This window comes from Entelurus aequoreus, linkage group LG04 (assembly GCF_033978785.1).
Source record: "Entelurus aequoreus isolate RoL-2023_Sb linkage group LG04, RoL_Eaeq_v1.1, whole genome shotgun sequence".
Taxonomy (NCBI): Eukaryota; Metazoa; Chordata; class Actinopteri; order Syngnathiformes; family Syngnathidae; genus Entelurus; species Entelurus aequoreus.
Genome location: NC_084734.1, coordinates 36,491,523 through 36,517,008, shown reverse-complemented (window position 1 = coordinate 36,517,008; position 25,486 = coordinate 36,491,523). Strand labels below are relative to the sequence as shown.

Here is a 25,486-nt window from a genome sequence, read left to right as displayed (position 1 = left end):
CCAGGGTGTACCCCGCCTTCCGCCCGAATGCAGCTGAGATAGGCTCCAGCGACCCCCCGCGACCCCAAAAGGGACAAGCGGTAGAAAATGGATGGATGGATGGATAATAAAAACTCTTTGAGGTATCAAATACAGTCTGTGTATGTCGCGGCCATCCATTTTTTGAATAGAAAAATTATTTAACATAAAAATTAATTTTCCTCCTTTTTTTGGTTTGATAATAAAAAACAAAAAAAACGGAAAAAGGATCGTTATTCATTATTAAAATGTATTAATGTGTTTTAAAATAGTAATTAAAACAGCGAGTGGAAAACAATTTTCTCTACTCTACTTTCAATGTTTGGAGCTCTGGTAGATTGCACATGCGTATCTTTGTCTGTGAGTGACCCGGAACATCAACAGAAGAAGAAGAGCGATGTTCGTCTGCTCGATAGACAACCAATAAAATGTGTCACTTCTTTGTTTCTGGACATTAAAGAAGTCTTGACCGCGACAAAATTGTTATGACAACACTGACGCCGTTCTTTGTCTTCTTCTTCTGTTGTTGTTCCGGGCCACTCACGAGGAGAGACACTGCACATGTGCAATCCACACTGTTTTAATTCCCATGTTCAATTTTCAAACACATTAATAAATTCGGATAACAATTTTTGCATAATGGTCAACGATCTGTTTTCCATTTTTTTGTTTTTTGTTATCCAACCAAAAACGTGGAAAGTTGTTTTTTATGATGAATTATTATTTTATTGCAAACAAAAAATGTATGGCCGTGATGCACACGGACCCTACTTAAGAGGGTTGAATTACACTCTGCGTTCACTTTTCTCTTTTTTACGAAGACATTTTGGTGCAATGAGGGTGGCAGAGCACAATGTGTTTGAAGCGGAGGACGTAAAATGTCGGGTCTTGCATTTCATTTATGTCGAGGGGGAGGTGCCGCATCCCTGCTTTACTGTGTACCTCTTGCTTGGCCCCGCTGTAAACCGTTTGCTTGTTCAACATAATTGTCATTGCAATATCCAGTGGATTTATTTAGAACAACAGTTTCTTTCATAAAAAAAATTGCAGCTCATTTTTATACTTGGCAAACTCATCTTGCCGCCCACAGACCTAATTAATCTTGTTAGCAGGCCTGATCCGGCCTGCGGGCCACACGTTTGACACCCTTGGTCTAAGTCAAAGGAGAAAAAGTTAATATAGAGACCTGCTTTTTGATGCATAAGCGACAATTGTCATGACGTCTCTCAGGGCTGTGTTGGACCAGAACCTGTTTGACGATGACACATTCCTCTACGAGGACTCTCCTGACCTGCTGAGGTTCCGCACGGCGAGTCCTTCCATTCATCTTCTTACCGACTGGTACTGCAGCCGAGTGCAGGATATCGACTCTTGCTCCAGACAGGTACAACCAAACCCCAATATTAAGGGATCCTCTTTAATCTCTTTCCTTATTTGTCTCCTTCTTTGTGGTGTTGAGTGGAATAGCAAGGATTCAGACATATTTGGGCTCTTAGCTTACAGAAGCTAGAAGAGATTTGGGGGTACATTGCTCATTTTTAAAGACAACTTGGTAATCACATCTTTCATCATCCTTTGGAGACCAAGCTAGTGAAAATGTGTGTCCGTGTGTGTGTGTGCGTGTGTGTGTGTGTGTGTGTCTTTATCTTTGTTAGTCTCCAGGAATACTCTTTCCTCCCTTGTTCCTTTTTAATTAGACCTCAACTCCTCATCTTTTTGCCTCCTCACAAGTTACTCCAGGAGGCTCCATCCCTTAGTCCCTTGACACTTGAGCTTCATGTGCACACACATACGCGCAAACACAGGGCGACACACACTTGAGAGAGCCACCCAAACAGGCATTCGCTTCTGGCTTCTTCATTTCTCCATCTTGTTTCTTCCCGTGAGGACATTTTCATCACAAAGGAGGTGATGAAAAGAAGCCCCAATGAGTACAGGTCTCTGGTTTTAGACTAGTATGAGTGTGAAAATGTGGATGGGATTTATTTCCTACCCTCGTGTAAAATGCCAGAATTGCTCACTCATCTTAAAAATATCCAAACTGATACACTATATTGCCAAAAGTATTTGGCCATCCATCCAAATGATCAGAATCAGGTGTCCTAATCACTTGGCCCGGCCACAGGTGTATAAAATCAAGCACTTAGGCATATAGACTGTTTCTACAAACATTTGTGAAAGAATGGGCCGCTCCCAGGAGCTCAGTGATTTCCAGCGTGGAACTGCCATAGGATGCCACCTGTGCAACAAATCCAGTCGTGAAATTTCCTCGCTCCTAAATATTCCAAAGTCAACTGTCGGCTTTACTATAAGAAAATGGAAGCGTTTGGGAACAACAGCAACTCAGCCACAAATTGGTAGGCCACGTAAACTGACAGAGAGGGGTCAGCGGATGCTGAAGCGCATAATGCAAAGAGGTCACCGACTTTCAGTTGCTACAGAGCTCCAAACTTCATGTGACCTTCCAATTAGCCCACGTACAGTACGCAGAGAGCTTCATGGAATGGATTTCCATGGCACGTCACCACTGGACTCTAGAGTGATAAATCACGCTTTTCCATCTGGCAATCTGATGGACGAGTCTGGGTTTAGCGGTTGCCAGGAGAACGGTACATTTGGGACTGCATTGTGCCGAGTGTGAAATTTGTTGGAGGAGGAATTATGGTGTGGGGTTGTTTTTCAGGAGTTGGGCTTGGCCCCTTAGTTCCAGTGAAAGGAAGGATACCAAAACATTTTGGACAATTCCATGCTCCCAACCTTGTGGGAACAGTTTGGAGTGGGCCCCTTCCTCTTCCAACATGACTGTGCACCTGTGCACAAAGCAAGGTCCATAAAGACATGGATGACAGAGTCTGGTGTGGATGAACTTGACTGGCTTGTACAGAGTCCTGACCTGAACCCAATAGAACACCTTTGGGATGAATTAGAACGCAGACTGAGAGCCAGACCTTCTCGACCAACATCAGTGTGTGACCTCACCAATGCGCTTTTGGAAAATGGTCGAAAATTCCTATAAACACACTCCGCAACCTTATGGACAGCCTTCCCAGAAGAGTTGAAGCTGTAATAGCAGCAAAAGGTGGACCGACATCATATTGAACCCTATGGACTGATTTAAACACTTTGGAAAAAGAGACAATAGAATTGTGTCTTTTTGTGGCCACCTACTCAGTGGCCTAGTGGTTAGAGTGTCCGCCCTGAGATCGGTAGGTTGTGAGTTCAAACCACAGCCGAGTCATACCAAACACTATGAAAATGGGACCCATTACCTCCCTGCTTGGCACTCAGCATCAAGGGTTGGAATTGGGGGTTAAATCACCAAAAGGATTGCCAGGCGCGGCAACCGCCGCTACACCCTGCTCCCCTCACCTCCCAGGCGGTGAACAAAGGGATGGGTCAAATGCAGAGGACACATTTCACCACACCTAGTGTGTGTGTGACAATCATTGGTACTTTAACTTTAACTTTAATTTTTGCATCCTTTAGATGCATTAAAAATAAGATGAGTCAATTGAACAAATTGAATAGATTGTATTTTACACCCTCTCGGTTGTCTAAAATGTTTACAGCAAGTTATGTATAAGTGTCAGGCAGCTGAAAGAAGAGTTGTGGTCTGTTGTGAGAATTGTCTTGGTTGTCCATCCTAGGCCACTGTAGGTCATGTAAGGTGTGTCACCATACCTACTAATGTTAGCCAAGTTAGCTAATGAGTGTTGAACTGGAGACAGCTGAAATAAGGGAGTCGTGTATGAAACAAGTTAAACTTCCTCATTAAATGACAAAGTGTCACTGTTAAGGACGACACGCCTACAGTCACCAAAGAATGGGCAAGTTTGGGATCGCAGAGACGTTTTATTTTGCCATATTGCGGCAGCGCTTTTCATGCTGTTGGACTGGACCTTACAAGACGTCTTGTATCCAGTTTGGAAGCCCCAACCGGAGAAAAGAAACACACAGACAGACAATAGCAATGTATCGATGACGACAAAGTTATGACGTTCATTGATTGATTGATTGAAGCTTTTATTAGTAGATTGCACAGTACAGTACATATTCTGTACAATTGACCACTAAATGGTAACACCCGAATAAGTTTTTCAACTTGTTTAAGTCCGTGTCCACTTAAATTGATTCATGATACAGATATATACTATATATATACTATTATCATAATACAGTCATCACACAGGATAATCATCAGAGTATAGACATTTAATTATTTACATTATTTACAATCCGGTTTGTGGGATGTGGAGGGGCGGGCGGGGGGTGTTAGGTCTTTTTAGTTTTTATGGCCACTTTTATGCTAACAACAGGCCCAATTCCAACAAGTATTTCCTCTGTGCTTCACTCCTAGACACACAACACGCCGACACGGTGTGTTCACAGACCATGGGAAAAATGGTCCAAAATGTTCTGGCTGGCTGAAATACTGTGTAAATTCTTTTATGACATGTTCTGGTCGAGTCCTCAATTACAGAAGGATTAGCAGGCTCAATATTACATTTTATTTATTAATAGAGAAGGTTAAACATTGTCATGCAGCAATATGAAGCCACTCCCCCTGAAAATTATCTGTCTAAGGTGCACTTATTAATGATGAAAAATGACACCTATCTGCGATTAATCACGATTAATTTTGTTAACTATGAACAAAATGCGATTAATCGTGATTAATATATGTGTGTGTGTATATACAGTATATATAGGGTATATATATGAATATATACATATGTTTATTCATAGCTTTATGTATAGTTTTATTATTTTCATAATAAACATACTTTAAAATGATTTATAATTACTATTTTTAATTTGTACTATTGTTTTTTAAATTAATTTATTTGGGAAAAATATCAAAAAAGCAGATGTTGTTCAAACTAAACAATTTCAATATAAAATAACCACCTTGGCTTGAAAATTAATTGTGGATTTTTTTTGTGGTTATATTAGCCATTTCTAGGCACAACCACCATAATGGCAACTTTTTTTCATGTTATATTGTTTGATTATTTTGCAATAATATTTACTTAGCATTAAAATGTAAAACAAAATTAACATGTTTTCTTTTCTACTTCAATTGACAATTTTTTTCCTACGATAATGTAATAAGGAATCAATTTTTAGAAGCGACAACCACCTTGGCTTTAATGGCACCAATACGTAGAGGAACAAGACTTTGTTTTGCTGTACAAAGACAAAGAAAAATAGGATTACAAAAATTTGAATTAAAGCAAAAAATTTGTAAAAAAAAAATAAAAATACTTGTTTGAAGAGACGAGATGTTGCCAGGCGTAGAATGAAAAAGGAAAGTGTGGGTGGTAATTAAGTGTACAAGAGTGTTTTTAACATCTTATCTATCTCTGGAGAGCTGCAAAAGAGCATATTTTTACATCAATGGATTGTTCCTCTTTTTGGATCAAAAGCTGGTGCAACATTTATTTATTCATCAATCTCTAAATCCTTACAAGACGAGCTTGCATGTGTGCTGAAAGGTGGAAGCTACACCAACCACACCATCTGCTATTGGTAGATCAGCCACCGTCCTCAGGTGACAGTATTGATCTGCCTAGCATGCTGCCAGCGTATTATAGGCGGTCATAGATTGACTGGAGGCGTTTTTTGATGGGAACTTATTGATTGTCTATGCAGGACGTCTCAATCTTTTCAGCTTTATTGTTTTGTGACTAATGAGGACTTCTTAGTGTCCACTGACAGTGCTGTGCTTTGTGGTGGTCTGCCAGGTGGACTGCGCCCTGTCACTGGTGCGCCTCGGGAAAGAGCGTGCGATCCCCGGCCTGGAGCTACTGTGCGATGACCTGATCACCCTGGAAACGGTGATCTACGAGACTCTCTGTGAACTCAACCTGACGCTGTTTGATTTGCAGCAGCTAGGCAACATCGACAAGCTCCGCCTCCTAATGAAAAATGTAAGTGGGCGCAGTTTTTAACCTCTGACATCCATATTTGGTGTTCTTCTTTATAAAGAGGACTTTTGAGCCGTGTTTTTGCAAAACATGCTTAAAAACAGCAGAGCGGTTCTGTCATATACTTTAAAATATCTTTGCAGTACAGTAAAGGTTCCTGACATGTACTGGACCTTTGACTCTTGTCTTTGCAGTCGCTCCTAACAAACAGCAAAGCTTTTTAAGGATATTTAATTGGTGTTTTACTAATAGATGCTTAAAAAAGCAGAACTCTCATGTTATATATGCAAAGGATCTTTGATTAGTGTCTTTCCAGTAATTTATTTAAAACAACAGAGCTCTCCTGACATACAATAGCTGATGTTCCAACATGTGCCTTCTTCCCAGAAGTGAAAACCAGTGGTGGTCGACCAAGTCAAGATGTCTGTTGTACAGCAATCAGTGCATGAGCTATCTGAGTTCAAAAGAGGCTTAAATCTTCCTGCAAAAAGCCGATACAAGCAAAAAAATCTAACTATGCAAAGGAATGTTTCCCTATACTTTATCAAAAAAAGATTTGTCGAGTGATATCAAGGATTATACGTTGGTCGCATTTCCAGACATATCGAGCTATCTGGTGCTCCAGACATCATTCTACACAACAAAACAGATGAAAACTTGGAAAAGCATGGAGGAGGTCTACGACTTCTTTGTGTGTGGCTGGGTCAAGGAAATTGGTATCCAGACTCTCCCGGATAAATATGCACCATTTTTGCACGCGTAAGGTTGCATTTCATGACTTAACTTTGCGTCTAAGCCGCCATGTTTGTTGTTGCAAGTGCCGTTTACGAGTATCGTGTTTTCCCCGTGTTTATCAAAAAATAACTATAGATGTCAACATTGTGTATGTGCTAAAAGCTTAATTTATGGTTGTTGTCTTTGGTAAAAGCTTAACTCTTATACGTTTTGCTCACATTTTCATTCTTTTATTTAGACACGCCGAGTTGGTGCTTTTTGAAACACTCGTAGCAAACGTGTTTAAAAAAGACATATAATATCAAGATAATACTTAAATGGGAAATAATATACATTAAAATAATATCAAACAAACCTGCAAAGGCATGCATTCTTTGACTCTTATCCCTTGAACTGGAGTGTGTCCTGCTTTTCTCGTTGTTTCCACACATCTGGCACTTTTCTGTTGTTTTTGATAACTTCTCGAGGAACTCTGAAAAAATGGTTGTCCTTTCCACGATTTGAACGGTTCGTACAGCCGAAAACAACACAAGTATAGGGCATTTTTTCTTCGAAAAAGGCTAAATGGCGCAGAGTACCAATTAAAAACAGAGCTAGCTTGACCACCACCAGTGTTCATTAGGCCGGACTTGAGCCAGACGTGACGTCAGTAACATCCCAGCAATACAGACAATATTTGGCTATGGTTTTTGCAGTAGATTAATAAAAACTGAATAGCAGTCCTGTCATATGGATAATCTTTGACTAGTTTTTTTGTGCTAGATGCTTTTAATCAGCAGAGGGGTCCTGACGTTAGAGAATCTTTGAGAAATGTTTTTTGTAATGATGCTCTAAAACCGCAGAAAAGTCCTGTCATACAGAGAATCTAATGTTTTGGCAATAAATACTTAAAATGGCAAAGCGCTCTTGTCATACAGTATGGCAAGTTGATGCCTAAAAACAGCAGAGCTCTTCAACGATATAGAGTATGCTTGGCAAGTGTTTTTGCACTAGATGCTTAAGAACTGCGTAGTAATCCTGTTATATAGAGGATCTTTGACTCATTGTTTTTTGTGGTAGATGCTTGAAAAAAGCAGATTGATCGTATCTTACAGAGGATCTCTGACTAGTGTTTTTGCAGTAGATGTTTCTAAAAACAGCATAGCAGTCCTGTCATATACAGTCAAGGATCTTTGACTTTAGTTTTTTGTGGTAGATGCTTAAAAGCAGCCGAGGAGGCCTGATTGTAGAGGATCTTTGACTAGTGTTTTTGCAGTAGATGCTTAAAAACAATATAGCCTGTAGCTCTCCTGTCATATAGACAGTCTTTGACTACTGTTTTTGTAGTAGATGCTTAAGAACTGCATAGTAATCCTGTTTTATAGAGGATCTTTGACTTGTGTTTTTTTGTGGTAGATGCTTTAAAAAAGCAGATTGGTCGTATCTTACAGAGGATCTCTGACTAGTGTTTTTTCATTAAATGTTTGAAAACAGCATAGCAGTTCTGTCATATACAGTCGAGCATCTTTGACTATTGTTTTTTTGCGGTAGATGTTTAAAAGCAGCAGAGGAGCCTTGATTGTAGAGGATCTTTGACTAGTGTTTTTGGAGTAGATGCTTAAAAACAACATGGCCTGTAGCTTTCCTGTCATATATACAATCTTTGACTAGTGTTTTTGTAGTTGATGCTTAAAAATAACATAGCCTGTAGCTCTCCTGTCATATAGACAATATTTGACTAGTGTTTTTGTAGTAGATGCTTAAAAACAGCAGATCAGTCAGCAGATGATGCTTATAAACAGCAGAAAAGTTATGTCATATAGAATATCTTTGACTAGTGTTTTTGTGGTCGAAGCTTAAAAACAGCAGCGAGCTCCTGTCCTATAGAGCAGTGTTTCTTAACCATAGGGCTGTTGCTTTTAAATTGTAAGTAGGTTAAATATAATTATTAAATACGAGTACAATCAGGAGTAATGTTACTAATTCAGTGTTGGAGAAGTTGGTAAAAAAGGCTGCAAAAATGCGATGCAATGTGAAGGTATGGCAAAGCTTAGATCATATGCATAGTCACTAAAGATAAGGACACACTGAGTCTTATTTATTGCTACATTCCATTCCGGTTTTGTCTTTTAATTCGACCACAAATAAATGCAGTATAAAGTGAACTCCAGTGTCCTTGGAGTCCATTATACGAGCTGTCCTCTAAATGCGAGGTAATACTGCTGCTCATGCTGCTTCAACCTGCAAGGGCCATGCGGGCAGACAGCCAGCAAATGTTGTTTACTGCAATGACACATGCTGCTTGACTCCCCCTTGGGGAATCGTGTGTGTGTGTGTTTACCAATCTGTCTTAAATTAAATTACCCCTTTGCCTGCCTCTAATGTGCTCCTTTTTAAGAACGGGAGCAGCAAAGACAATAGTCCATACGTGATACACAAACAAATGTAAATAGAAACTGGCTTTTAAAAGTGTGTTGGTAAATGCTGTACATTTTTTCCACCAGTCCAGCAGGGAGCGCTATGTGAAAGATGCCTTCCAGTGGATGGTGCCCTTCCTGCACCGCTGTGAGCGACAGGAGGCGGGCGCTGCCAAACGTCTGCTCAGAGACTACCTGGTCGGCCTGGCCCAGCACGACCTCTCCTTTCCTCTCATTATATTCCAGCACTCCAAGCCTGATGTAAGCCTCACCACACACACTTGACTTACTGCTTTCCAGTGGAGACCAATCAGTGGCCTGGGGGACATGTTTGGCCCATAGCTTGTTTAATATTTGCCCCCCTGCATATTCTTAAAATACAATGAATCCATTATCAATTATAGATATTATTTGCTTTGTCATCCATACCACAAAAGCTAAGATGTTCTGTTCAGTAAGCTTAGCATAAAGTGACCTACATTGGATTGGTTTTAGCATTTTTAATTTAACTGTAATTAAAAAAATGTAAATGGTCTGTAGCAAAATCAAATACTAAAAGTAACAAAAAACCCAAAAAAAACTGTGTATACACACATATACATATATTTATTTATTTTATATTTATTTTGGTAAATAATTTGAGGAAAAACATCCATCAAACCTGAGAGTTGGTATTTGTAAGTAAAATATTTATATAAATTAGCCTTTTTTCCTCCATTATTTTTTAAATACCGATCGCTTGAAAAAAATGTCTTAAAATCAATAAAACCTTATATTTTTTTGTAAATAAATGATTTTCTAAATAAATGTGTCCTCTAGTGTCTACAGAAGTTGATCGGGGACCCTGACCAGTTGATGGCGTTGTCCCTGGAGAGCATCTACAGCAGCGAGAGAGACGACCAGCTCAGCCTCTGCTATGACATCCTAGAGTGTCTCCCACAAAGAGGCTTTGGGTAAAGCCTTCCCTCTTACACTACTTTTAAAACACAGCAAGTATTTATTTCTACACAGCAAGGCCTTCATTCTTGGCTCTGATTTACTCCTGCTCCTTTTTTCAGCTGCACGCTACTTTCTTCTGCTTGAGCTCTCCCGTGAGACTTAGTGGCTATGCACTGCATTTTAAAGAGAGTCAGCGATGACAAAAAAAAAGTACACTGCAAAGTTCATAAAATGGACCATTGGCGAGCTGAAGTAGATTAACTTTTTTTTATGGATTATCTCCCTGGTGTGCACCTTAATTGGAAAATAGAATTACTAGCCAGTTCTTCATTGTTCCTCTCGCCATGCAAGCAACTTAATAGTGACGCCTGGCGCCTAGCATCATGCGGACAACTTTAAAAAGTTGTTATTTTGAAAGTACTTTAGTTGCTTTCTTTTTTTAATCCCCATTGTGTGACTCGGTGTAAAAAATTGTGTCCCACACCGTATGATTTGTTTTAGACATGCTTAACACGCGAAGTCCCAGAGAAGGGTCAATTGACACTTTTACCTAGAAAACACACAAGAGGGTCATTTGACCCCTAGTCCCCCCTGTGGACACTCCTTTTGTTATGAAAATGTGGCTGTTAGTGGCACACGGCAGGGGGCCACTTGAGCCTGTGGGGGGGAGGGGACCTTACAGCTCAAGCTTTAGTTCTGAGGTAGGTTGTGTGTGTTTTTGCAAGGATCAACAGAATGAAGGGATCAACACTCTGACATTTATTGTTAAAAAAAATACAAAACAAAACATATTTACAAAGAATGAAAAAGCAACTGTTTTCCCAGTTTTGGTGTGGAGGGTTGTTGCAGAAGCAATTGTTATTTTTGTGTGCCAAAAATAGTTTAAAAAAAAAAATTTACAAAGAAAAAAGCATATTTACAAAGAATGAAAAACCATGTCCATGTAAACGTGACTGACATACATTTGAGCAGTCACTCACAATCCTGGCACTGCCATTGCTCCTTTCGGCATTTCCCACATGTATAATTTTTCTGTCTACCTAGACAAACTGCCCCTAACAGCCTCATTACCATAACAAAATGAGTGATTAGTGTATTCGGGAAAAGCGTCGGGCCAAATGACCCCTCTCTGGGTCTTCTAGGTAGACAGAAAAATGCTGGGACTTCTAGTGTTAATAAGTCACTTAGTTAAATTTCCACAGTGCCCGAAAAAGAGTTGGAAAAAGCAGAGCTAATTAAATCCTAATATCAGAGATGTGAGCCTAAAATGCTTGGTTTTGTAGCAATATTTTCACAAAGCTGCAACAAAAGGTGCATTGTTTTAAGGCTTTTTTTCATAGACATTACATCGCCTTATGGTTTTATGAATTTGTAATCACTGTTTTAAGTGTTTTGTTTCCCTAACACAAAAAAAGTACAGGATTCCAACAAATCTAACACAATATACTTTATTCCCATCTTAAATTAAAAATCTTTGAACATTGACAACAATTTATCAGTCCCCCCAGATCTTACAGGCCTTTTTTGAGATGCCTGATTGCAGAAGTTCTTCCTAAAAAATACAATGGAAAGTTCAGGTTTTTTTATTGTATCTGTATCTGTAGACATTCTCGTGCACAGTTTTGCATGTTTTACGGTTGAAAGTTGATCGCAAACTTTTGTTTATATTCCAATAAATTGTACGTAGTTTACCTGCACTTAGGGTGAGAACATTTGGTAACTTTTGAGAGGGATCTACTGCATAGCGGTGATTTTTGTTGTAAATGAGTGAATAATCATTAATAATTGAGTGAAAGAATGAATCTCTGTCAATGCAAACAAAGGAGTGAAGACGTGGGACGATGCAGGGAGACATTTGATTGGTTAAACTAGTGGTTCGCAAACTTTTTCACCAAGTGTCACCTCAGAAAACTCTTGGCAAAGTTCCACAATAATGACCAACATTAAAATACAGTAGCGTTGTATGCGTAAGTATTCAGTAAAAACAAGGCAGAAGTTTTATTTATTAAGTGTCTTTAATATTTTTGCCCACATTACACAACGTTTGAACAGTTTACCTCTGTTTGAATACAAGATAAAAACAACACATTTAAAAAAAAAAAACTTTTTTCTAAAATATAATTTAGTTTATTCAGTCTATTAATTTTTTAACAGATCTTTTTTGCCACGCACATTGAGTGCTAGAAATGACAGAGTAAAACGGTTTTGTTTGTGTCCTAATTGTTTATTTTGCCGTCGACTGTAGCCTACAGTTGGCAGATTGTAACAACTTTTATTGAAGGCTGATAAAACATTGATAAAGGCTCGAGTCACGCCATTACGATATTTATGTAGCAGCATTTGGCATCAATAAGCACCGCTTTATATCGACTTCCAAGCTTGTGTTGCATCAGTACTGGTAAGTTGTGTGGACTCAAGGTGCCTTAATGAGGTGGATGCAGACTCGGTTATGGTTTCTTTATTTTGTCCTCATAAACATGAGGTGAAGTTGATGGCATTGTTAGAAAAGGAAGAATTAATTTACCAAGCATATTTTGAATACATGGAGTCCTACAGTTGAGACCTACATTTGAAAATATGAAATGTCCAGAAGTGACTGGTATGGACATCAAATGTAAATATATAAAACAAAATATGAAGTATGTGTGTTATGTATGTATGTACATTGTATATACACTATATTGCAAAAGTATTTGGCCACCCATCCAAATGATCAAAATCAGGTGTCCTAATCACTTGGCCCGGCCACAGGTATATAATTAAGCACTTAGGCATGGAGACTGTTTCTACAAACATTTGTGAAAGAATGGGCCGCTCCCAGGAGCTCAGTGATTTCCAGCGTGGAACTGCCATAGGATGCCACCTGTGCAACAAATCCAGTCATGAAATTTCCTCGCTCCTAAATATTCCAAAGTCAACTGTCGGCTTTATTATAAGAACATGGAAGAGTTTGGGAACAACAGCAACTCAGCCACGAAGTGGTAGGCCACGTAAACTGACAGAGAGGGGTCAGCGGATGCTGAAGCGCATAGTGCAAAGAGGTCGCCGACTTTCTGCACAGTCAGTTGCTACAGAGCTCCAAACTTCATGTGACCTTTCACTTAACCCACGTACAGTACGCAGAGAGCTTCATAGAATGGGTTTCCATGGCCGAGCAGCTGCATCTAAGCCATGTATCACCAAGTCCAATGCAAAGCGTCGGATGCAGTAGTGTAAAGCACGTCACCACTGGACTCTACAGCAGTGGAGACATGTTCTCTGGAGTGATGAATCACACTTTTCCATCTGGCAATCTAATGGACGAGTCTGGGTTTGGAGGTTGCCAGGAGAACGGTACATTTTGGACTGCATTGTGCGGAGTGTGAAATTTGGTGGAGGAGAAATAATGGTGTGGGGTTGTTTTTCAGGAGTTGGGCTTGGCCCCTTATTTCCAGTGAAAGGAACTTTGAATGCTCCAGGATACCAAAACATTTTGGACAATTCCATGCTCCCAACCTTATGGGAACAGTTTGGAGCAGGCCTCTTCCTCTTCCAACATGACTGTGCACCAGTGCACAAAGCAAGGTCCATTAAGACATGGATGACAGAGTCTGGTGTGGATGAACTTGACTGGCCTGCATAGAGCCCTGAACTGAACCCGATTCTAATTCATCCCCGATTGGGGAGACTGAGAGCCAGGCCTTCTCGACCAATATCAGTGTGTGACCTCAACAATGCACTTTTGGAAAAATGGTCAAAAATTCCTACAAACACTCCGTAACCTTGTGGACAGCCTTCCCAGAAGAGTTGAAGCTGTAATAGCTGCAAAAGGTGGACTGACATCATATTGAACCCTATGGGTTAGGAATGGGATGGCACTTCAAGTTCATATGTGAGTCAAGGCCGGTGGCCAAATACTTTTGGCAATATAGTGTATGTAACATGTACTGCAATATATTATAAAAAGGGTACTCAAACAGTCAGATAAGATAATTACACTGTACCTTCCTCTTCACTGGTGTCAGAGAATCAATTTGAGGAGGGGGAGGGCATTGGAATTTGAGCAAATCACCTGGGAGAAAGAACATGTATGGTAAGCTAGTTTGTACTTACGGTATTTATTTTTGTAATTGCTTTAAATAAGTATGTCTTATGTCTTGTACACTGACAATGGGGCTAACAGAGTACATTTAAGAGCATTAAGCACATTTTTTGTGGCGTGCATTGTGGACATTTACATAAGCATTAAGCGAGTTAGGCATCCATGCAGGAGTTTCAAAGTTGCCAAAGAACCACGAAGTAGTAGTCTTACCAATCTTTTGCTGTTTTTTCTCTTTCTTGTTCTTGCTCCTCTTCCACTTCTGGCTTCCTGAAGGTTAAATACGTTTCATTTTTTAACCGTATTTCGATGCGCCGTCAGCAAGAGTTGAGATTACGTTACCAGTGGTCATGCACAGACTCTTTCGAGACTGTGTTGGCTGCTTGGGGCGGCTCCCTTGAGGTGGAAGGGGACAGTTGCAGCGACTATCTTTTTAAACGGTTGTTTGTTTTGGCAGTGTACATCCATCTTCTTCTTCACACTTTTCCTGATGCCCCACCATTTCTTTCTTTTTTTTTTAGCCTGTGTGCAGTTTCAATAGATAAAATCAAACCTCTGTCTGATCGCTCCAAGGAAAAAGAAGCACCCTAGGGCTGGACGATTATGGCAAAAATAATAAGTATGATTATTTTCCATTGATATTGTAATCACAATGTTTGTTGATTAAATACAAAAATTCTCACAATTATTGGTGCAATACATCTTTGGACAATTTTGACCAGTGTTTTTGGTCAAAGCATATTAATTTTGTAAATGTATCAATAAGTGCTTTAAGTACATTATGTTTGTGCAAGGTACTTTTTACAACATTTTATTTTGTTAGTTCAGTCAGACTGGATTTGGCACACCACAATATTATTGTGGGGGGAGCAAGTGTGCTGTGCTGTTGTTCTCAGCTTGACGAGTAAGAAGGCGACTTAAGGCTGTTAAAAAAGAGAGCGCCTCTCAAGCTGTGACTACTGATTGTACATTGATGTTACATCCATGATGTTGTTCACAACAACACAAGCTGATGAGATGTGTTGTGGGTGTATGGATTGTTCTTGATAGCTTTAGCTTCCTAGTTAAGTCGCTGTTTTAAGTGGCCGTCTCGACAATGATTGTTTATTTCAGAAGGCGCCGGTTGAGTATGTCTGGGATAAATGAGCGCTACCGGACACATTATTTTCCCAAACAAATGTTTCTTCTCCTCACAATGACAACATTTCACTTACATTTATGTAAATTTCCCTGATATTAATTTGCGTTTATCAGCGAATTCCGTTTTATCGGCAAAATTATGTGACTCCAGAAATCATATGACTTACTATTTTGTTGAGTTTAATAATTATTGATTAGGCATACTAGCGCTGTATCAAATAAAAAAATAGCAGTCACGGTGCCATCCCAAACTTCTCGTATTCATTGTCTTTTTTTCCACTCATCTGTTTCACCGTCACAAGCTCCGGAATTTGCATGCACGTTGCACGGCCCTTTTTTTCGTTAATTATAATTCATAATCGAAATAGAAATTGGATTTATTGTCCAGCCCTATTCCTGATTGGCCACTGTGTGCAGTTCTCAGTCACATTGCTACTTTCAATATGATTTGCGTATTTGTAAAGGGCTGACATCTGGAATCAATTCCAAGTAGATTACATGTAACAAAGAAATGTGCTTTAATACTTTAGTACTTCTACATTTTTACTTGTGTTTGCCGTTTTCTGGATTTGATCGTACGTCCGTTTTTAGTAGGAATGCCACGGAACTCTCTTTACATGAGGGCCCTGGTCTGCCAGAGAATGAGAAGAAGTAACAGGAAAGATCCGTGATGCCAACTTTCTGACTTTGTCTTTTATATTTAGCGATTATTTGTCTGGTAACACTTTCTCATCCCAGTGAATTATGTAAATCAAAGGGTGTCCAAATTGTGGCCTACATGGGGGCCCTTTGCAGAGCATGGCTCAATTTTTAATGACAAGGAAGAACAGCAATTGGCATAAAGAGGATCCATCCATCCATTTTCTACCACTTGTCCCTTTCGGGATTGCGAGGGGTGCTGGAGCCTATCTCAGCTGCATTCGGGCGGAAGGCGGGGTACACCCTGGACAAGTTGCCACCTCATCGCAGGGCCAACACAGATAGACAGACAACATTCACACTCACATTCACACACTAGTGACAATTTTTAGTGTTGCCAATCAACCTATCCCCAGGTGCATGTTTTTGGAGGTGGGAGGAAGCCGGAGTACCCGGAGGGAACCCACGCAGTCACAGGGAGAAAATGCAAACTCGAGACAGAAAAATCCCAAGCCTGGGATTGAACTCAGGACTACTCAGGACTTACGTATTGTGAGGCACATGCACTAACCCCTGTACCACCGTGCTGCCCTAAAGAGGATAATGAGGAAAAATTTAAATATTAATACTAATAACAAATAATGCAAAAAATTGTCTATTATATATAAATTGTTTTTTCAGCTTCATTAAAACATTATGTGTTAATGCTTCATGGCCAATTATTCAAATTAGACCATGTGAATAATGTAAAACAACCAATCACATGTTCAAATGACTCAAATACTGTATGCTCATGAACAGCCTCATATATTGTACTGATGATTTTTTATTCATCCCAAACTAAACTACTCATTTCTTCTTCAACATTTAGCTCAGCAGAAAAGCTCATGAGCATCTTTCTTTTTGAAAGCACCATATTTGAGCTCCATTTCTCATATTTTAGCACAAAAGAAAGAGTCTAATGGGGGGGAAAAGAATGACAAATGCATTCCTGAAAGATGCCAAGTGAGCAATGAAGGTGATGTGAAGGTGGAACAATTTGTGCGGAGGGAAAAAAAAAGACAATCTGAGGATTTGATTGCCGAGGTTAAAATGTTTGGTGTAAGCCAGGCGTCTCCAAACTTTTTGGCCACATTGGGTTAAAGAATTTGGCCGGGGATTGGGCTATCTATATATGTACTGTCTACAGTAAATATGTATGTGTCTGTGTGCGTGTGTGCGTGTGTGTGTGTGTGTGTGTGTGTGTGTGTGTGTGTGTGTGTGTGTATGTGTACATTAGTCTATATATGTGTATATACAATGGGTACGTAGAGTATTCAGACCTTTAAATTGTTCATTCTTTGTTTCATTGCAGCCATTTGCTAAAAACTAAAAAGTTCATTTTATTTCTCATTATTGTACACTCAGCACCCCATCTTGACAGAAAAAAATTGAAATTTAGAATTTCTTGCAAATTTATCAAAAAAGTAAAACTGAACTATCCATCCATTCATCCATCTTCTTCCGCTTATCCGAGGTCGGGTCGCGGGGGCAGCAGCCTAAGCAGGGAAGCCCGGACTTCCCTCTCCCCAGCCACTTCGTCCAGCTCTTCCCGGGGGATCCCGAGGCGTTCCCAGGCCAGCCGGGAGACATTGTCTTCCCAACGTATCCAGGGTCTTCCCCTGTGGCCTCCTACCGGTCGGACGTGCCCTAAACACCTCCCTGACCAGATGCCCGAACCACCTCATCTGGCTCCTCTCGATGTGGAGGAGCAGCTGCTTTACTTTGAGCTCCCTCCGGATGGCAGAGCTTCTCACCCTATCTCTAAGGGAGAGCCCTGCCACTCGGCGGAGGAAACTAATTTCGGCCGCTTGTACCCGTGATCTTGTCCTTTCTGTCATAACCCAAAGCTCATGACCATAGGTGAGGATGGGAACATAGATCGACCGGTAAATTGAGAGCTTTGCCTTCCGGCTCAGCTCCTTCACCACAACGGATCGATACAGCGTCCGCATTACTGAAGACGCCGCACCAATCCGCCTGTCGATCTCACGATCCCCTCTTCCCTCACTCGTGAACAAGACTCCCAGGTACTTGAACTCCTCCACTTGGGGCAGGGTCTCCTCTCCAACCTGGAGATGGCACTCCACCCTTTTCCGGGCGAGAACCATGGACTCGGAAGGGCTGATTCTGATCCCAGTCGCTTCACACTCGGCTGTGAACCGATCAAGTGAGAGCTGAAGATCCTGGCCAGATGAAGCCATCAAGACCACATCATCTGCAAAAAGCAAAGACTTAATCCTGCAGCCACCAAACCGGATCCCCTCAATGCCCTGACTGCGCCTAGAAATTCTGTCCATAAAAGTTATGAACAGAATCGGTGACAAAGGGCAGCCTTGGCGGAGTCCAACCCTCACTGGAATTGTGAACTGAACTATCATATGGTCATAAGTATTCAGACCCTTTGCTGTGACACTCATATTTAGCTCACATGCTGTCCATTTCTTCAAATCCCTCTTGAGATGGTTCTGCTTCTTCATTAGAATCCAGCTGTGTTTAATTAAACGGATTGAACTTTATTAGGAAAGGCTATAGAAGACCTTACAGCTTACAGTGCATGTCAGAGCAAATGACAATCATGAGGTCGAAGAAACTGCCAAAAGAGCTCAAAGATACACTTGTGGCAAGGCACAGATCTGGCCAAGGTTACAAAATAATTTCTGCAGGACTCAAGGTTCCTAAGAGCACAGTGGCCTTCATAATACTTAAATAGAATACGTTTGGGATGACCATACCTCTTCCTAAACCTGGCCGTCCAGCCTAACTGAGCAACCTTGGGAGAAGAGCCTTAGTGAGAGAGGCAAATTAGTAGTAGGGACATGGGAGAAAGTTCCACAAAGTCAACCATTACTGCTGCCCTCCACCAGTCAGGGCTTTATGGCAGAGTGGCCCGACGTTAGCCTCTCCTCAGTGCAAGACATATGAAAACTCACTTAGAGTTTGCCAAAAAACATGTGAGGGACTCCCAGACTATGAGAAATAAGATTCTCTGGTCTGAACTTTTTGCCGTTAATTCTAAGCAGTATGTGTGGAGAAAACCAGGCACTGCTCATCACCTGCCCACCTGCTCTGACCTAAACCCAATTGAGCATCTCTGGAGAAAATGGCTGTCCACTAACGTCCAGCATCCAACCTGACAGAACTGGAGAGGATCGGCAAGGAAGAATGGCAGAGGATCCCCAAATCCAGGTGTGAAAAACTTGTCGTATCATTTTGAAGAAGGCTCATGGCTGTACTAGCTCAAAAGCATGCTTCTACTCAATAATGAGCAAAGGGTCTGAATACTTATGACCATTTGACATTTCAGTTTTTCTTTTTTAATACATTTGCAAAAATGTCTACATTTTTGTTTTTTTACTTCAAGATGGGGTGCCCGTGGAAAAAGTATGTGAACCCCTAGGCTAATGACTTCTCCAAGAGCTGATTGGAGCCAGGACTCTGACAACATGGAGTCGAATCAATGTGACAAGATCATATGTGTCAGTTAAAGCTGCCTTGCCCTATAAAAAACAGACACCTGTGATAAGTGTGCTGTTTTCAAGAAGCATTGCCTGAGGTAAACCATGCCTCGCACAAAAGAGCTCACAGAAGATCTACGATCAAGAATTGTTAACTTGCATAAAGCTGGAAAGGCTTACAAAAGTATCTCTAAAAGCCTTGATGTCCATACGTCCACGGTAAGACAGACAAATGGAGAAAGTTCAGCACTGTTGCTACTCTCCTTAGGCAAGGTCGACCTGTAAGGATGACTGTGAGAGCACAGCACAATGCTCAGTGAGGTGAAGAAGAATCCTAGAGTGTCAGCTAAAGACTTACAGAAATCTCTGGCACATGCTGACATTATTGTCGACAAATCTACAATACATAAAACATTGAACAAGAATGGAGTTCATGTGAGGACACCACGAAGGAAGCCATGCTGTCCAAAAAAACCCCATTGCTTCACGTTTGAAGTTTGCAAAAGAGCACCTGGATGTTCCACAGCACTACTAGCAAAATATTCTGTGGATAGACGAAACCAAAATTGAGTTGTTTGGAAGGAACACACAACGCTTTGTGTGGAGGAAAAAAGGCACAGCACACCAACATCAAAACCTCATCCCTACTGTGAAATATGGTGGAGGTGGCATCATGGTTTGGGGCTGCTTTGCTGTTTCACAGCTTGGATGGATTGCTTTCATCGATGGAAAAATTAATTCCCAAGTTTATCAAGACATTTTGCAGGACGATTTTAGACCATCTGTCCGCCAACTGAAGCTCAACAGAGGATGGGTAATGCGGCAGGACATTGACCCCAAGCATAGAAGTAAATCAACAACAGAATGCCTTCAACAGAAGAAAATACGCCTTCTGGAGTGGCCCAGTCAGAGTCCTGACCTCAACGCGATTGAGATGCTGTGACATGACCTTAAGAGAGTGATTCAAACCAGACATCCCAAGAAAATTGCTGCATTGAAACAGTTTTGTGAAAAGGAATGGTCCAAAATTCCTCCTGACCGTTGTGCAGGTCTGATCTGCAACTACAGGAAATGTTTAGTTGAGGTTATTGCTGCCAGATGAGGGTCAAACAGTAATTAAATCCAAGGGTTCACATACTTTTTCCATCCTGCACTGTGAATGTTTACATGTTGTGTTCAATAATAAGATGAAAACCTATATTTTTTTGTGCGATATTAGTTTAAGCAGACTGTGTTTGTTTATTGTTGTGACTTTGATGAAGAGCATTAAACATTTTATCACTAATTTATGCAGAAATGTGGGGCGGTATAGCTCGGTTGGTAGAGTGGCCGTGCCAGCAACTTGAGGGTTCCAGGTTCGATCCCCGCTTCCGCGATCCTAGTCACTGCCGTTGTGTCCTTGGGCAAGACACTTTACCCACCTGCTCCCAGTGCCACCCACACTGGTTTAAATGTAACTTAGATATTGGGTTTCACTATGTAAAAGCGCTTTGAGTCACTAGAGAAAAGCGCTATATAAATATAATTCACTTCACTTCAAATCCAAGTAATCCCAATGGGTTCACATACTTTTTCTTGCAACTGTGTATATATATAATATACAGTCGTGCTCATAAGTTTACATACCCTGGGAGAATTTATGATTTCTTGGCCATTCTTCAGAGAATATGAATGATAACACAAAAACCTTTCTTCCACTCATGCTTAATGGTTGTGTGAAGCTATTTATTGGCAAACAACTGTGTTTACTCTTTTTAAATCAATATGACAAAAGAAAGTACCCAAATGACCCTGATCAAAAGTTTACATACCCCAGTGACTTAGATCTGATAACATGCACACAAGTTGACACAAACAGGTTTGAATGGCTAATCAAGGTTCCAATCCTCACCTGTGACCTGTTTGTTTGTAATTAATGTGTGTGTATAAAAGGTCAGTGAGTTTCTGGGCTTCTGACAGACCATTGCATCTTTCATCCAGTGCTGCACAGATGTTTCTGGATTCTGAGTCATGGGGAAGGAAAAATAATTGTCAAAGGATCTGTGAGAAAAGGTAATTGAACTGCATAAAACAGGAAAGGGGTATAAAAAGGTATCCAAGGAATTGAGAATGCCAATCAGCAGTGTTCAAACGCTGATTAAGAAGTGGAAAATGAGGGATTTAGGTAGACCAGCAAAGATTTCAGCCACAACACCCAGGAAAATTGTTCGAGATGCAAAGAAAAATCCACAAATAACTTCAGCTGAAATACAGGACTCTCTGTAAAAGCCCAGAAACTCACTGACCTTTTATACACACACATTAATTACAAACAAACAGGTCACAGGTGAGGATTGTAACCTTAAATAGCCATTCAAACCTGTTTGTGTCAACTTTTGTGCATGTTATCAGATCAAAGTCACTGGGGTATGTAAACTTTTGATCAGGGTCATTTGGGTACTTTCTTTTGTCATTTTGATTTAAAAAGAGTAAGCACAATTGTTTGCCAATACATAGCTTCACACAACCATTAAGCATGAGTGGAAGAAAGGTTTTTGTGTTATCATTCATATTATCTGAAGAATGGCCAAGAAATCATAAATTCTCCCAAGGTATGTAAACTTATGAGCACAACTGTACGTATATACAGTTAGTATATGATAGATTTTTTTTGTCTTGTCCCAACTAGTCCTTTGTATTCTTTCATACACCATCTTTTCTTCTTTCTATCCCCTCCTGTTCCGGTCCAGCTGTATCAAACTCTAAATATATCCAAACATTAATAAAGTCAAATACAAATAAAGCAATAAGAGAAGTATGCCATACTTCTTTTTCTGTAAAGTAAATATGTACAGCAGATGTGGGCATCTACATCAACAATATAATTTGCCTGAACAACTGGACATGACAGATTTGAAAAAATAACAAATAATTTGGGACGTACTGCGGGCCAGATTGTGGACGCTGGTGGGTCAAATTTGGCCCAGCGGCTATAATTTCGGGACGCCTGGTGTAAGCAGAAGGCAACAACTACCCACAAGAAAACGCACACACACACACACACACACACACACACACACACACACACACACACACACACACACACACACACACACACACACACACACACACACACACACACACACACACACACACACACACACACACACACACACACACACTTGATTTGGGTTGTTCCAGTGAGGGACAGCTTGATCCAGAATTGTCAAAGCATCATGGGGATTTTATTTTTAAGATAGCCTTGCTGTAGTGGGCACTTGCACACATACATACTGCGTGGTTCTCATTTTTTGTTATGATTGTATGTATTTGTCGCTGCTCAATGCCATTGGAACCCTTTTAATTTAGCTATTAAATTGTTTAAGAACATTACATGATTTATTTATTTTTTTAAATACAAAGTTTTTAAAAATAAATATTTTTTTCACTGTATGATGGACTATTTTCCTCAAATTTTGAGACAATATGTATTTTATCTATTTTTGAATAACGTTAACAAAATATGGAAACATTTAGAGCTGCAGAAAAGTTCTTGGTTAAAAAGAAATTGGACACCCTGTCAACTGCAAAAAGCGTGAACTTTTGTTGCAACATGCAACCCTACTGTGTTGCCTTTGCTGTTATTTTTCTGATGAATGAATCAAACACTGAGGCGCTGTTATTAAAACCCATATGTGGGATTGACTGGAAATTTCTCACACAACTTTACAAAACCCACTTTAATTTTAAGAGTGTTTTGCTGAATCACCACCAAATTTGGTACACACCTTTAGGTGACTGACAAGAGTACATGTGTACAATTTGACAAACACGGCTACCACTTTGAAGATATTTTTGTTCCATGTTGGCATGTTTGCAAAGCGCAAATACATTGAATACAAATAAGTGTTTTTCTTTTTTTCTGCAGGCCTGAGACTGACGTCACCGCTTCCTTGCATGATCAGGTGGACAAACTTGAGAAACACCTCAGGTAGAGTCACACTGTCCTCCTAATGGTCTTCCATCTACCGGTACTCCTCCTTCATCCCCCTCAAGCTCTGAAAGATGAGAATAAGATAGTTTGATCTGAAGGGAATGTATTGTTTATATATGATGTGTGGTTTCAGTGTGGCGGAGGTGCTGGAGAAACATGGCCTACAGAAGCCCATCTCCTACGTGAGGAACAGTCAGAACAGCGAAGAGGAAGCCCACGAGCTCATGGTCAAACTGTGTCGCCACACGGGACGCAAGTAAGACCAGACACACAGACACACACGTGCTCTTGAACATAACACTAAACCTCAGGTAGTGTGAAATGAAGTGTGATGAATATTCTTTTGTGGTGCTTTATGGTCAGGAACCCTCCAGTGGGCGAGACTGTGTGGAGAGGTCTGCTGCAGGATCTGCTGGACATGCAGCAGAACGTCTATGTCTGTTTAAAAGCTGAGACCTGCCACCAGGTAACAATAAGGAAAGAATAAACCCTTTGATAATTGAATTGAATTGAATTTAATCGGACAATGATATTTATGAAATTAGATTTTTATATATATTCAATTATATTGCATTATATGGTCTTTTAAGCATATGTTTACCCAAAGTAATTGAAAAAAGATGTTGTTATTGGTAACAAAAGCCTTAAAATATGTTTTTGTGCTGCCACCATGAGGCAACTTTTTGCCACAAAGGAACACAGCACATATGTCCTGGTTGCTAAGTATAAAATGGCCAAAGTGGCACTGATGACACCGTACAGTGTATACAGCATATGTATATTTAATTTTTAAGTTGTAATAGTCACAGGTTGACTTTTTTCACACAGTTGTATGGCAGTTAAGTGTGACAGTTTTAAGTAGAAAGGTTTTCGTGATGGCCATAATTTGACCCAGGAATGGATCAAGTAATATTCATTAATACGTATAGGAAATGCAGGTTTGGGCAAAATTATAGTATTCGGAAAAGTTTTTGATACCAGTACATCACTTTGAAAGTGGAATGGCTATAAAAATGGTGCTGCTTTGTCTTTCTTTTCTTTTTTTTATATATTTACAACATAAAGGAACTTTTTTGTCACGTGGAAATGAACAGTATATGAAGTATACCGTATAATGATTTTTACACGTTAACACCGTTTGACAAATTACATTAAATTACATTGAGGTAAAGTACATTTCATTACATGAAACATTTTGCTGCAGATCTTTGTTCAGTCCCTGCTGTGCTCGAGCCGGCTGGAGAATGTGCGCCTGGCCGGACAGTTGATGCACTGCTCCAAGGTACTTCAATGCGACACTTTTTTACCTCAGAGAATATTTTAAAGACTCCCATCTATCGGCTCTTCCAGGTCAGCCAAGACGTGCCCATCAGCCTGTCCTTCCGCGGTAAAGGCTTTGCCATGAAAGTGGCCTACGACAGTAGTGTGGAGCTGGTGCTGGCTGCCGCGAGAGAGTACTTCAACTCCTCCACCACGCTGACAGACTCTTGCATGGGCCTGGCCAGGTAAAGAACCACAACCAATGCATGCTAATGACAAATCTATGGAAGATATAGTGTATAATATTTGAATTAGACCTCAGAGGATTGAACTGTCTTAACCTCACCTTCTGTTCTGAATGGAGAAGTAGGCCAATAAGTGGGTCATTCCTTAATTTATTACAACTAATTTACACACACCACTTGACACCCTGCGAAAACATCATGCATTTAAAGTCTCCTGCTGTGTTCATGTGTATATTGCTTTCTGGCGAATCGTGTTTGAAGTCTTTGGACACATGGACACTTTCCTGTGCCCTTTCCTGTGCCCTTTGGTTTAATATAACTTAGCCACACGCAAAAACACACATTCACTTACAGTATATTTAAGCATATCAGCATCGCTATTTCTCATTAAGATCACCTTAAACATTAATGGGCGGGTAATGCCCTGGCATTGCAAAAAAGATCATATCAATTTGTAGCATTAAGTCAAATAAAGATGTACCTTATTTTCCGGACTATAAGGCGCACTTAAAATCCTTTTTTTTCCTCAAAACTCGACAGTGCGCCTTATAACACGGTACGCCTAATGTACGGAAGAATTCTGGTTTTGCTTACTGACCTCGAAGCAAGTTTATTTGGTACATGGTGTAATGATAAGTG

The 25,486-nt window shown here is 40.3% G+C and overlaps 1 protein-coding gene across 2 annotated transcripts in view; it reads left to right on the top strand.

Annotated features, from left to right (window-relative positions):
- nbas (NBAS subunit of NRZ tethering complex) overlaps positions 1–25,486 on the top strand; it is a 377,112-nt gene that overhangs the window by 128,962 nt on the left and 222,664 nt on the right. For both annotated transcript variants that reach the window (XM_062044717.1, XM_062044716.1), the window contains exons 23-31: positions 1,249–1,402; positions 5,763–5,948; positions 9,164–9,337; positions 9,896–10,029; positions 23,277–23,339; positions 23,476–23,598; positions 23,706–23,808; positions 24,547–24,624; positions 24,693–24,847. In XM_062044717.1, coding sequence (XP_061900701.1) covers positions 1,249–1,402; positions 5,763–5,948; positions 9,164–9,337; positions 9,896–10,029; positions 23,277–23,339; positions 23,476–23,598; positions 23,706–23,808; positions 24,547–24,624; positions 24,693–24,847 — 1,170 coding nt within the window. The remainder of the gene's footprint in view (positions 1–1,248; positions 1,403–5,762; positions 5,949–9,163; positions 9,338–9,895; positions 10,030–23,276; positions 23,340–23,475; positions 23,599–23,705; positions 23,809–24,546; positions 24,625–24,692; positions 24,848–25,486) is intronic.